Source organism: Vanessa tameamea, chromosome 14 (assembly GCF_037043105.1).
Source record: "Vanessa tameamea isolate UH-Manoa-2023 chromosome 14, ilVanTame1 primary haplotype, whole genome shotgun sequence".
In the NCBI taxonomy this organism is placed as follows: Eukaryota; Metazoa; Arthropoda; class Insecta; order Lepidoptera; family Nymphalidae; genus Vanessa; species Vanessa tameamea.
In genome coordinates, this window is record NC_087322.1 from 8,043,168 (window position 1) to 8,058,525 (window position 15,358).

The 15,358-nt window shown below is 29.7% G+C and overlaps 2 protein-coding genes across 6 annotated transcripts in view; one reads left to right on the top strand and one right to left on the bottom strand.

Moving 5' to 3' along the window:
- Positions 1-5,387, bottom strand: part of LOC113398780 (dmX-like protein 2) — a 30,439-nt gene extending 25,052 nt beyond the window's left edge. For all 5 annotated transcript variants that reach the window (XM_026637675.2, XM_026637676.2, XM_026637677.2 and 2 more), the window contains exons 1-4: positions 5,094-5,387; positions 4,306-4,506; positions 1,296-1,449; positions 50-123 (exon numbers count right to left, since the gene is read on the bottom strand). In XM_026637675.2, coding sequence (XP_026493460.2) covers positions 50-123; positions 1,296-1,449; positions 4,306-4,506; positions 5,094-5,180 — 516 coding nt within the window. In that variant the 5' untranslated portion in view covers positions 5,181-5,387. The remainder of the gene's footprint in view (positions 1-49; positions 124-1,295; positions 1,450-4,305; positions 4,507-5,093) is intronic.
- A 1,296-nt stretch (positions 5,388-6,683) lies between these two features.
- The window catches only part of LOC113398644 (endophilin-A), a 37,809-nt gene continuing 29,134 nt past the window's right edge, over positions 6,684-15,358 (top strand). Inside the window, exon 1 of the mRNA XM_026637492.2 lies at positions 6,684-6,857. The gene's annotated coding sequence lies outside the window, so the exon portion shown is untranslated. The remainder of the gene's footprint in view (positions 6,858-15,358) is intronic.

Genomic DNA, 15,358 nt, shown 5'->3' on the forward strand with positions numbered 1-15,358 from the left:
TTATCTTATCAGATAGCTAGCGATCGCCATATTTCAACATTATACTCACAGGCTCTTCCTCTTCGGGAGGTTTTGTTTTTTCATCTTTATCCCCACCTATTTGGAATGTAACGCCTGAGCTTGCTGCAATTAATTAATATAAATGTCAATATTTTTATTTCTAGTCATAGCAAACAATATGAACTATAACTGTGTCGTTAGAGTTATATAAATAAACGGGTTGACGCAAATTGAGAGAAAATAGGTTTGACGTTGGATTACAGATTGATATTAAAATTAATTAATAGCCTTATTTTTTCATGTACATGTACAAGGACATCGATCGCATTGATAAACGTTTAAGAAGAAGACACGAACAAAGTTTTCCATTATATATATATATATATATATGTATTTTTTAATTGTAATACTTATACTTAATTACTGATACTGAAATGCCAATCAGTGAACCGTAATGTTACTATAAAATCAATGCAGATTGCGCATGCGCAAACTAAATAGGAATAAAAGCTTACATAACTAGAAAACTCAAAATAAAAATTTGAATCTAACAATGTCACTAAAGTTTTTGTTGTTGTTGCAGTCAGTAAAAGACCCACTATTGGGAAGATCTCCGCTTAAGAAGAAGGTTTTGAGCTTATTAAAGAACAATGCTTCGACCCCGATGCCGTATGTGACAGAATTTCGTCTTCGTCAAAAGTTCTTTTAGGTTTTTGTGATTCAAAAAACACAGTACCTATATAATTAGTTCGCTTAATAAGAAAAACGTAACTAATTCTAAGTAACAACGAATTCGTTTCTTCTTTAAAATTTATTTTGACTCAATGCTGCGAAATCGATAAAACTGTTACCAGAAAACTTTCTGGAAATGTGCCAGTGCGGCAGTTTATTCATGATATGGCTTTTCGTCTCACGGCTGGAGCCGCAACTTAGGTAATCATTTTATAAAGCATCGCTCCGAACAAAGGGATCGTGCCAATACAGCTTATACTTATAGCTAAGAGCATACTATATAATGTACTCGTCTGTAACGAGACAAAGGGGTCTGAAGACTTCCATATAAAGCTTCTATTTCTACGCTATCATTAATTAATAAAATGTCGAGTATCAAAACTATTTAACTATATCTTCGTACTCAAATTAAAGTTTGATCAAATTGCAATATCAAGTATAACGTAGATATTATAATATTTAATTTCTTATGCTCTGCCTAGATTAAGGTTAAAGTTTTTCAATTTAAATACGGAATAATTTTCAGTGTTTTTCTAAAGAACAGTAGTTCATTATAAACTTACGTTGACTGTCGTCCTGATATAGCGATGCTTGGTGCCATAGCTGTAGGATCTTGCCTCCGGTGAGGAGCCGTGTACCTTCTAGATTCCATGAAAGAGCAGTGATCGGACCATCTGCCACCAATTTGCCTGTTTGCACCCACCTATATTCTAGGCCCTATAAAAATAAGAACATATAAATCGATAACGATTATTTTATTATGATGATGTTTTTGCATTGAAACGCATACCCCGCCATAATATTAAGTTACCAACTATAGATCAAGTTTGCTGAACTAACTTTAGAACAAAATTAACCAAAACATATTACGGCAATATATTTTACGTAGACGCAATACATACCATTCAAATGTACATGATATCGTTTCTCACAAAAATCCACCTAGCTTTAAAGTCACTTAAATTTAGTTTTATAGACATATCTTTTAGCGAGTTAATCCCTTTAAATACATCGTAATGAGTTTCATTGACTGTGATAAAAAATATGTTTTTGTTGATACATAAGATTAAGAAAAAATATATTAAAAACTAGGCGTGGTTAATGCTATAGTTAATCGAACGAGTAATTTAAGGCATGCGCGATAATATTAACTATACCATTTAATATTAACTACCTACGTCGACAGTTATATGTTTTTAATACTTATAAAATTAATTTCTCCAAAACGGACGTCTGTGCTGTGTATTGATGTCTAGTTGGTTAGGGAAAAAACGATCAATTATCAAAAAGTAATTTGATGAAATTAATAAATAGAGTATATTATGCCGCAGATTATATCAGATCAAAGAGCTTGGAGATAGTATTCGTTTATTTACATACAAATAACATATAAATGTAATTGTATATAATTACTACATGTAAATAATATGACTGATGAAAAAGAGTGATTTTTGAGTTTCTTGCACTATTCTCGGTAGAATCTATATTTTGAACTTTACCAACAGTCCAACACTTTATATTCAATTGCAAAAGTGCTTGTACCTACTTAAAAAAAAGTATTTTAAAATTTAGAAAATACCTATAAGCCTTTTTAAAAAATACTTCTATCCAACTGGCATAAAAAAAATATCTTTAAGTTTCATTTTCAAATATCAAATACGTACACAGTCGAGTATATTTAATTAATTGAGGATCCTAAACATAGTCTGGAAGAAATCTTTGGGCGATAGCCTTCATTCTCAATTGGTGTTTCTATTTTTACAGATATCTTTGCATGTAAACTGTTTCCAATACATTAATTGACTAACCGAATGTAATCTGAACATTGTAACGTCAACTAGAAAATATTTGATTTGTTTATATTTGAAGATTATATATCTGCCTACCTAGATTCCATTACTTTTAGATAAGATATGGACACGTATTTTATATTTACATTGTAATAGACGTAAAAAAGCGCCAATTTAAAAAAAAAATTAATACTATTCAACTTTTTTGAAGAACACCCATACATATTATTATAAAAATAACGTAATTTGTACTCATACAATAAATGTCCTTTTACGTTTATGATTTTTCATATATCCGTAACATTGTGATGTAACTTCGAGGTGAGCAGAATTACTATGCATTATTATGAAGAGCAATTTAATATACCTACAATTGCAAATCATGTGACTTACGAGAGCGTTGAACGAATTGAATACATGCAAACTGTTTCATCTATATATATATTTATTGCCTACACGTATGTACAAGGTCTCTTTATGAATATACTTTTATTTATATTGTAATGATGAATATAATAGCCATGCAGCGCTAATGAGCCACTAAGAATGAGACGCATGTAGGCAATTAAATGGCAACTGTATTAATTTCAATTCACGAGTATCTTGTAAAATAATTTATAACCAAAAAGCGAAATCACCGTTTAACTACTTAACTGTATTTATTTAAACAGTGATTTCGCTTCCTTTCATCATTGATTAGACATTCAAAAGGCGAAGACCCATCATTATTTTACTACTCACCGCCAAAATAACATTTACAGGTAAAACCGTAACTTATGCTAAAAACAGCTAAAAAGAAGAATAAAAACTATGACTATCGTGTAAAACCGAGTGTCTTACACAATGACCAAACATGTCACTGTGTATAACTTTTATCATTAGCCTAATTTTAACAACGCATAACTGAAAGAGTAGTCACGTGTTCTTAGCGTGTAATTGAATAGAAAATAAACATTTGATTATTTAGTGTCAAGGTAAACGCTTCAGTGCGTTTTTGGCATTTCGAATTTACCTAATAAAACGTCGACTGTTTTATATCGTGTTAAAAACTTTTATCGAGTAACGGGTACCGTACGAAAGTCGCGTAACTATAATATTATATTAGTGCCATATGTTTGTTTGCCATAATTATTGAAATAGTTATTCTATAGACTACAAAAATATTTATTAAATGCGAAAGTAAATCTAAACAGAGTTACTTTGTCTGTCTGTCTGTCTGTAACGCTTTCTCTGCCAAACCACTAAACCTAATTTCATGAAATTTGGTATGAAGCAAACTTGAACCCCAAGGACAGGCTACTTATTTATATATAACACCTAATGACCAACCCCTAAAACGCGAACAAAGCCGCGGCGACAACTAGTTAATAATAAATTATTAATTGTAATTAATAAAGAAAACACATCTTAAAAAAAATATATTGTATTGAACACAAAATTATTACAGCAATTGTTGTTTTGAGTAATTTCCTTTGAATTTATATCAAATAAAATTACAGGTTAATAAGAAAAAAGAATCAATTATTTACTAATTTAAATATCTTATATTAAATTATCATGATATAGATTAGTTCCAACAAAAAAAAAATATGCAAGTATGGCCTAAAAGGGGAATAAAGGCTTTACATAACCCTTAAACGAGGGTTGTACTGACAGTTACATAAGATTGAAAAATTTCATATCTTTTCACGCATAACAATAAATATGAAAAAAGAGGTAACAGTTGAGGATTAATAATATAAGATGACATAGTTATTATGAAATATTTAAAAAAGGTACTTACATGAGTAGTGGCAGCTGTATGTATTAGGGGAGTTGGTTCAAAAATACACACTTCTGCACCATAAGCTGCAGCAATTTTTCCTGTATCAGTGCTGCAGTCAAGAGAGCTAATACGAACGTAGCCATGGATGGCACCCGGAATTATTTGAACACGTTCAAAATTTGAAGCAAGTATTACTATATTACATCCTGCTGCATAGGCCTAGAAATAAACATAATTCAATGTCAGAAAATACCATTTCTACACTTAATTGTTTAAAATTGTATTAAAGGTATTACATAAATGATAGTTTAAATTTTAACAGATATAAAATTGTTTATGTAATAGCTATGTTTTATTCTTTTTCAATTAAATACAATCCATTTAAATGAAGTCATTAGTACTATAATTATCTGCTAAAGAAATTGTATTTGTTTTAATATTATCATATTTTATACTAAAAATGGTGCGCATTACACTATACATCACTACATAAACACAACTTCAAGGTAAACAATATTTTTTACAATAATAATAAAAATACTGAAGTTATGAAAATTATTGTACAAACAAATTAATTTACACATTGAACATAATTTAGATTCTATTAAATCGTTTATTTATAAAAAAGCACATAAATGTGTTTTGTTCACACCTAAGACAATAAATATTATATTCTTATCATACCAGTCTAAATTAGATTTTCCTGTTAGGACTATTACTCTTAAATGACCATTACAAGGATCTTATATATTTGGTCACGAGACTCGCACCGTAATCAAAGTTTAATGTTTGCTTTATATACTTACTGTAAAAGGTATCCCTTCGACTGAACCAACAGCAAAACATTGATCTCCTGAATTACAGGCACCACTAAGTACTTGATGACAGTTCATAATGAGCTATTTTAACTAAAATTTTCTAGTTATATTTGTAGCAAGTTACCGCACAACACGACCATATTTTTAAAAATGTAATACATAGTTAATATAAGAAGTAAAATTCAGCATTTGGAATTAGTTTTTCTGCGAGTTGTATGATCACGAATATTTCTCTATGACACCACACATCGAACGTGAGAGAATGACGTATGTGATACTAGAAAGAGATAACAACAAAAAGTAAACCAATATTTGTGACATTTAAGATTTTTTTTTATATATTTTACATTTCGCAAATGAAATGAATTTATTATGCACCTATTTCTATTAAAGTTCTGATTTCTGTTTATTTTTAGAATGTTGAAATAATATACTAAAAGTCACTTATGATATCAGAACATCAAAAATATTCTGTAAAAATCGACGTACACGTTATTATAAAAGATAATTTACGTGTTGTAAAGTTACGAGTAATTAATTAATATCAATGAAAAAACGCTAAAATTTCCAAATTTCATACACACTGTGGGAAATAACTTATATATAATTACAATTATTTCTTCTATAGTAAACTAACTGCTAATTTGATTAAAGATGATTATTTAAAAAAATATATTTTAAAACCAACCTATGTTTTTTTTAAATATACTACAGCAAATAAAATTACAACATTATTTATTTCAAAAAGTTACTGGAGATAATTAAAATGTATAATATAAAAAGAAACCCAAAATCTAATTGGAGTTGCGGAGTTACGAGGTGACAAGTTACGTTTCATTTAGTCGGTTGATGTTATATTGTATGAGTATATACCAGCGTTGCAGAACTATCGATAGTTGACCTCGAAAACTATTCAGGATATCGATAGTACTATCGATAGTATCGTATTGATCAATACTATCGATACTATCGATAGCTCTCTGTAAGCAATACCATTGGTAGTAGCGATACTATTGCTACTATCGATAGTATCGATAGTTTTTGACTATCGATAGCCAGCGATTTTTTGATAGTATTGGTTTTTTAATGTAAGTAATGTATCTCAAGATTACTACAAAAAAGTTTCATTGTAATGCCACTGTCCTGTAAAAGTTTTTTTAATGTTATGAGTATTTATAATGTTTATTCATAAATCAAACACAAAAAATAGTGACAACATTTTTCACATTAAAATTATTCATTATTCCTTATTCCGCACAAAATGTCTTAATTCTAACAACAAATGTTGTGGTAAATTTAATTTCATTTATTTAAATATACACTATAGTTGGCCTGCTAAATTACTTATCTTGAGAAAGTAATACTATCGGAAATTACTGGCTATCGATAGCACAAAACTATCGATACTATCGATAGTTTAGGTTAAAAGTAATGGATTTTGCAAAACCATCGATAGTATCAATAGTATTGCTCATGGGAAGCTATCGATAGTATCGATAGTATCGCTTTTACATTAACTATCGTTAGTCTATCGATAGTCTGTCGATAGTGGACTATCGATATACAACACTAGTACATACGAGTTCAGAGTTGTTTTTGTGTATTGATGGGGTATTGAGTATTGATCTAAAATTTTAAAAAGTTATTTTATATTATAAAAAAATAGTGGTGCTAAGTGAACCCAGTTATTAATTGCCTTCAAGGAATCACAACGAATTAAACGAAAAAAAGGAAATAGCTACAAGAAAGCAGGTAAGATGAAAGTGTTGAACGTTCACGTTTTACTAAATTAAATTCCAACTACAATTTTTAACTAACAATAATAAGTCTAAAAAATTTGCAAAGGGAATTGCAAAATTATATAGTTTTGGCGGCAACGCTCACTCAAATTTCTAATTTCTCTCTAGCTTTCAAACTATTTAGTAGCCTGTGATTCAAGTTTTCTAATGCTGAAGATACTTTAAAATGTAGCAGAAATATATAGAAACAAACTAATTACTATGGTTTATTGTATTGTATATATCTAAACTTTAGTAGAGCTTATTATTTCGTAGTACAAAGCTATATGAAATCTTACATTTGATAATTATTCATTTTTTTGGACAAAAGTTGTATGCAGTACTATGTTTTTAATGAACCTCATATTTACACAATTTAATATATTTTCAATTTTCTTTATTTTTCTGTGAATATGATGATATTTATGTTCAAACAGTATTTTTAGTAAAAAATATTCCCTTCATTTTTGTTTTAACGTAATATTCTGTAAATTCTCTTATATAAATGTCATAATTAGCTCAAATATATGATTTTTTCAAATATCGTCTTTCTTACACTAGGTTGTGTAAGTATAAGATATTTTTGTTGATTGGATCATTCAACAATAGCATTACTTAGCTTATCAGCAACTATAATAATAATGGAAGCCAGGAATTATAGATAAATTGTTTTAATTGGTAAATGTTGATGGGCTAAATTGACTCGTCACTTTTTACTATGAAACCAAAAGTTTAATTAATAGGAATATAAAGGGAGATTCTTTTGTTGTCATAAATCTTTTAACAAGAATTATCTTTTAACCATTCAATAATCCTTGTATTCTTGTGTTTGTTTAATTTCTTACAATGTATCAACATCAATACATAACATTTTATCAGAGTGATTCATTTCATACTACTATCTCACACTGATATGATAAAATTGGAATCACTGGCCTTAACTTCCCGCCAGTGTTGTTAATGAATGAAATTTTATTTTTGAACAGGCACTTGTTCTCATAATTGAGACTAATAACTGACGACACATAATTGACTGAGTATTTCTATTAAATTCAGACAATATTGTACCTTATGGTTTTAATAGCATTAGATGTTATTAAATTTTTTGAATGAATTACTGAACATGTTTTACTATGTCATAGATATTTTTAGTGAAATACTCAGTAGACTTGACTTGACAATGATCCAAAATAAAAAAAAAAACTGTGTGATATTTTTTTGTTACTTGTATATCATAAGAATTATATAACAAAAAAATATTGATGTAATGTATTTATCTATACTAAATGTATTTGTTTGTGGTGAACTGAAAAACTGAATATTAAAATATATATACACTTGAAATTAACACTTTAAAGAGTTCTATAATAAATCTGCAGAATGCATTCAATTTTAAATATTGTATATGGTGACAAGAAAATATTAGTCGCCATATAAGAATACAGTTAGAGGTCTACTGACTTTCATTTGCTGTAGAGATTATATTATTTACCTACTTCCAAATTTAATGCTGTTCTAAATTTTAATCAGATTCACTTTCATATCAAGTTTGTTTTTAATGTCGTAATGAAAGATGTCACAAACAATTATATAAGTGAAACAAAAGATTATAATTATATAACGAGTTGATCACAGATAGTTTTCACTTGTATTAATTATGTCATATATCCAAAAATATAATTTAGTTAGGTAATTTTGTTCTCTCAACAAACATCCTGCATGTTATGCATTTTTTTTATTACCTTCTTGTTTGATGTGGTCACCCAGCAGTGACGACTTGACGAAATAGATTATGAATAAAATTATGATCTATTTATTTAATTTTATGAAATTTGGTAAAAAAAAGAAAAAATAGATCAGCTTATTTTAAGGAAAACCGGCATACATTGTGGTAGTTACTGTAATTCTCGATTGAAATATGTAGTCAACTACAACTGTAAGTAAACTAGATTGCATAGTATATAACTAGATTGTATTGCTGGCAAGAGAAGTGTACACAAAAATTTTTGTGCATTAACCATTCCTTACATCGCCAATGCGCCACCAACCTTGGGAACTAATATGTTATATCCTTTGTGCCTGTGGTTACACTGGCTCACTCACCCTTCAAACGGGAACACAACAACACTGAGTATTGTTGTTTGGCGGTAGAATAAAACCAAGTAAGCTTTGAAAATTATAAACCGAAATAAAATCAACCTAAACCCGGAATCTCGTCATCACATAGATGTTCTAACCGAATGATGTAATCCTATAACGAAACTAACAAGTTACTACATAACACGTGAATTTGTTTTTAATAGACATTATTAACTTAAACTACATAATAACCATATCAGTACCTCAGACCTAAAGTGGGCAAACTACATGTAGCATATCATTAATAAATAAAGCAAATAAAGGATCCTGAAATACTTTAAAACTCGTACATTATTAGGTGGTACCTATTTGACTCTTCACTATTAAGTTATGCTATTAAGTTACTGTCATGTGTCTCACCGCGTGTTTATTGTCTATTTCGTTATCAACTCTCATGAATCGACGGTAAATCATATTTTTGTGTAAAATATATGTATATCAGATTCGATTTCATGTCCACGAAATAGCCTTTTACAGTTATTGGCTGTTACACTTGTTTGCTGGCAATTAATACATAATATTAATCGATCTGACGATGAACACAATTTCTGATCGCTTGTCATTTAAACTCGTAATATTGTCTGTAATCCTCCAGGATTTCGTTAATTTATATGCAGGATTAGTCGCATAGTTGTTCAAGCGGTATACCGGTCTTGTATTCTCTTCACTGGATATTGCTGCAGAAGGGCATAATGGAAGGACATTATAGAATCCGTAGACTCGTGTTCGGTTTTTTTTTGTGGAATAATGTGTAGTAGCTCGCAACAAATATTAATAATTACGTAGAAGCGCCATCCTCTAAATGACTTAGAGATAATAAATATGCAAACATTTTCATTAAAAAACGATGCATCACCTGTTTACTTTAAATTTAACAGTCTATTTATTAACTGATATCACAGTTAAGCCTAATTATTTTTTGGTTATATAATATACATGTTATATAAATATTGAAAAAATATATGTTTTGATAAAGAGTCAAAAGTTACTGCTTCCATTCAAGTTTTTATTACTCGTAATCAGAGTTATCGACAATAGAAGATGAATGCAGTCGGTTAATGCGAGTGCACTCGCTCCTCGAGCGCTGGGGGTCTGTCTATTTATAGAAAGCTCTCCCGCTCTTCAATTAGCATATTATATCTTGCGTCCTTCATATTAAAAAATATACCGTGGTTAAATTTTTAATTAGTAAAAAAGAATAATTATAAGTTATAACAGACAGCGAGTCGAGATTATCTTTAATTGTAGCTATGTAATAGTCTATAATAAAAAAGTAGGTAAGTACTTCTAACATAAACATATTTATTGTCAACATATAAAAGGAAACACATATTTTTTATTCGTTGTTTTCACATTAAAGGGAGATAATAAAATCCTTAACCTATATTAAAGGGCTTTTGGCTTATGCCATATAAATCTTTATACTAAGCGAACCTTATTGCCTTAATACCTTATCCAACAAGAAAGTTAAAGGTCAACCTAAGTTGGCGCATTCATTCATTTAGTTATTATTTTACTTATATGAATATATAAGTACTTAATGATGAATGATAAAATCATATGATTCAACAACGAGGGGACAAGTCACGTCTCTCTTTATTAAAACGACATTTTAAAATTAGAATTATAATTAGAACTATAGATATGTAGGTCTACTTAACCTATTTGGCTGTGGACCCATTTCTGGCTGACTAAGCCGGCAGACTGTCGGGCGCCATCGTATCACTGTTACGACTAAGCATTAACACTACTTCAATCATTACAAATATTTTTTTTTTGATAAATTTGATGGGTGATTTAAATTCTTACAAATTCTGATGTTGATTATGATTTTTAAATATAATCAGAAACAGTACATATTTAATAGTTTATCCTAATACATATTTAATTTTGTTTTCATTACGTATAGATTGGCTATGTCAGATATATGGCAATTAGAAAAAGAAGGAATTCAATTTTCTTTCAGCCGATATAGATCAGTAAAGGTGATATCAGACGGTTAATTCGAGTGAATGATTCATTTTTCTTTCATTCCATGTTCACACGGCTTTGCTGGAATGACGTAAAAAAGAACATTCATCCGTAGTTTCTTTCAATATGGCGTCGAAGTGAAAATGAAGTCGTGTCTCTTGGAATAAGTTTAATTTGTGATCATTTGATCAAGGAGCTAAAAAAAGAAGGAAAAAAAGCGTCGGCGGTGGTGGGTGCGACCATGGATTGGAAGAAGAAATATATTTGGAGCTTCAGATACATTGTTGAGAGTACTAACTGATGAAGATCCAGAACCATATTGCAATCATCTGCGAATGGATAACAGTAAATTTGAAGAACTTCTATTACTTGTTTCTCCATTGACGTACCGACCGTCTGCTACAGCGTTCGAGACAAAATGGCCAAATCCGATTGAACGTTCATTTTGTGTTCAGACTGTTCATTTTTCGTTCATTTGGAGTGGGAATGAAAGATGCCGAATGAACCGATCCAATGTCGTTGGATCAGTTCACTAATGAATTCATTCGGCACTTTTGTTCCACTTTGTGTTTAGACGTGTCACTTTGAGTGAAAGATGCAAAATGAAACACGAAAATGAACTAAAAATGAACCGTCTGATTTCACCTTAAAACACGTAGATGCCAACAGACAGTTGCGAGGTAAATCTAGGAAAACACTAATAACTTGTGCTTAGAACTCATGTGTAACAGCGAGCAAACCGTCATGTGTCGAGTGGCAAATTAATGAAATATGTGACCTTTTAAATCGAATATTCCACTATATATAAGGATACTGGCAGATTGGAGAGTATAATAGACAAAGGCGACCTTATGCAAAAAATAAATATCAAAGGCGTGGAATAAGTACCTATCAAAGTTTTATTGTGACCATTAAACGAAGAAATCGTACTTCGATATCTTCTAAAGGAGCTATAACCAAGTTCTATGAAGTTCTACAAATGACAGTGCTAAAACCATAAGAAGACTTAATACGATTTGCCCGCTAGAGAACATTTTTATTTTATTATTATTTGTTCATTTTTTATTAGAGAAAATTTACTTATCAACTATTATCGATTAGCTTTGTATACATTTGGTTTAAGATTGTTTTTATCGATTGTCTCTAAATATATCAATGAGTAAAATTATTTTGTGACTAATGGTACCATGTTGTAACACAATAAAGTAATTACAAAAGTACCTTTCCAACACAAAGCTTTATTTGGCGGAAATTTTTATCAAATTACAGTATTTAATATCCCAAATTGTACTCTTATCATCACAAGAAACGTCTGCAAAATTTCATTTCATATTTGTATATTATTATTTTTTGTGAAACATCATAATGGCAGGATAAAGGTCAAAGTGATAAGGTTACCAGTGATCACATATTATTGTATGTAAATCTATACTTAATATTTTAAATGCAAAAGTGAATGTCTGTTACCTCTTCACGTTTAAACTGCTGAAACGATTGAGATAAATTTTGGTATGGAGATAGTTTTGAGTTCCGGGAAAGGACATTGAGTACTTTATTTTATCCCCTTATTCACCCCTTGAGAGAGAGGGTATTGGGGGTGACGGTTTGTGTGCTATAGGTAGTTTTATAGATTTCGCACGGGTAAAGCCGCAGGTCTAGCTAGTATGTTGTAAATAATAATAATTATATGAATAATTTTGAAACATACCTTGTTGAAGTTTTTATATTTTCTTATTACTTTGCCAGAACCGCAGATCATTAAACGTAGCACCTCCTAACAAAAGACTTTTCATTTCGTTAATTTGACAAATAGCTGTAAATGATAATCCTAATTAACTTTTAAATGTATGTTTTATTTTAAAATTAGGTCCAATTACAATTGTGATTTTATACTTAATAATATTATTTTTATAATTATAAAGTTTACCCTCCAGGAAAAATACTTCTCCACTCTCATTTCAGACGATCTAGTTTTCAGTTTTCGTTCATCACGCCATTGTCGTCTGGGTCGATCTCACGGTCGTTTGGTATTCGGCGTCAGTGTTCGATACCATTTCAGCTTTCATTGTAACGTCCGTAATTTGTATTTATCGTGTTTCTTATTCGGTATATTCATTTGACTCCTAGGTTACTGCCCTCTATCGATCGCTGGCTAGGTATATATAGAGGAATTAAATACATGATTCAATATATTGAAATATGTGTATATTTTTCGTATGGGTTTTAGGATTGGACTAGGACTTGCTTGTATTTTTCTGGCATAGAAACATTAGAGAACTATACGTGGCGATGGTATAAGTGGTGGTGGTAGTAAACAAGGAATATCGTAACTAAAACCAATTTATTTATATAGCAGTTAATTTATTCGAGATGTATAATATCATACATTATATAAATAAATCAAAATGTCGAATTCTATGGTCTTATTGGACATTAATGATATTGAACGAATTGGGGTGAGGATTACGGAGGTGGGTGGTAGAGAAGGGTGAGAAGTTCACAAAGTCAGAACTGGCTGTGACATCGACGAATTCTGATAAAAACTTCGTCGTAATCACCTACTTTATATTTAAGCTAATATGCTTATAACCGCGGCTTTGCTCGCTTTGATTTTTGCTTGATAAATGTAAATCTTGAAAATAAAACGTAATCAGGCAAAAGGTTAATTCTCTTTTTTTATTTTTATATTAACTCACAAACAGTATACAATATACTTAAAGAAATACTAAAATTATTCAAACACCAATTAAGTTATCACTAAATTAATTATACAATAATTGGGACATTAACAAACGTTCTGAACATCATAATATGTTTGTTTTTGTTACAGCAGTGTGATTCTGTAAGAATTCATTTCGTATCTCACTCTTGAAATTTAGACAACCGACTTACGATGATAAGCCATTTTGATACGTGTATCCTTTTAAATTTATAATTTTTATAATTAATGTTGCATATAACTTTATGACATTTGACGTTCGTTTTCTGCGACAAGTTTCGACTTTCTAACAGAATGCCTCTACTTCACACTATAAGCATAGTGTAGACGTTTTACTGACGTTATAAAAATCCTAACCTTAACCGATATTCTTAATAATCTGAACTTAAGTTTTAATCATATTTTTATTAATACATTATATTATTGTTATAAACGAATTAATCTTTAGATAACTACAATATCATGCTTCTTCATTATCCTAATCCCAAATACTAATGAATTTACACACAGCGATGTACCTATATTTTATATTAAGTTACAGCAACTGTTTATGAAGATTAATAGAACTATACGGCTGCTATTAATGGGTAATTTATTATTTGAAAATAGATATAGTACACACAGCTTAATAAGATATGTATATATTTGAACCGAAGTAAAGCAAAAATAGTAGAAATTGATACGTTGCCTATATAATAATACATTTTTTTAAAGTGCGATCTTAAAAAGATTCTGAGCCTTACATTAGTTGAGAATGTAGTTTATACTATATGGAATGTAAATACACAAAATAAGGTTTATTTTATTTCTCATAAAACCCCTCAATGGTCAACAGACTTAGTACTAATTCATAAAATGTTTCTTCTTCACGCCACTCATCGCTTCATGTTTTCTTACGCAAGGCTATTATTTTATCATCATACATAATATTATACAACAAAGTCCCCTGCTGCGTTTGTCTGAACGCGATAAGCTCAAAAACTAACTATCGGATTACCAACGATTTTCACTAACAGATAGAGTGATTCATGGGGAAGGTTTTTTAAAAAATCCAAGTTAATTTTACCAAAACGTAATAAAACATAAGTATGAATTTGTGGGGCTGGGCTTAGAAGCTTGAGGTCCGTTGTCATCAGGTACTAAAAAGAATGTATAAACCTGGTGCTTAGACTGAGCCCTGCAATTCAGAGTGCCAGCGTCTTGGGTACAAAATACAAATTCTATAGGACAAGCTTTTAGACGATATATTTTTTTCTATGATTTGTGTATAATGCCTGTATTGTTTTATTTAAATACTTTTTATTATTAATTTCCATTGCATATTCTTTCAACCTGCTTGATAAATTATTGGAACCCTCTTAACTCATATTTTTGAATCTTATATTATTTAATTTATCAATTCAATTAACATTAACCCATATCTAGATTATTTATGCACGTCATTATCTAATATTATAATTATAATGTAAATCATAATTAACTTTAATTTATGCGAGAAATAAATTTCTATTCTATTCTATTTTATTTTTTTATATACAATGTAATAAACGATAAATAATAATTTATCAAACAATTTATCTCGTACATAAAAAAAAATAGTAAAAATCAAATAGATGTCAAAAGATTCCTTATATTTGTTACGTCAC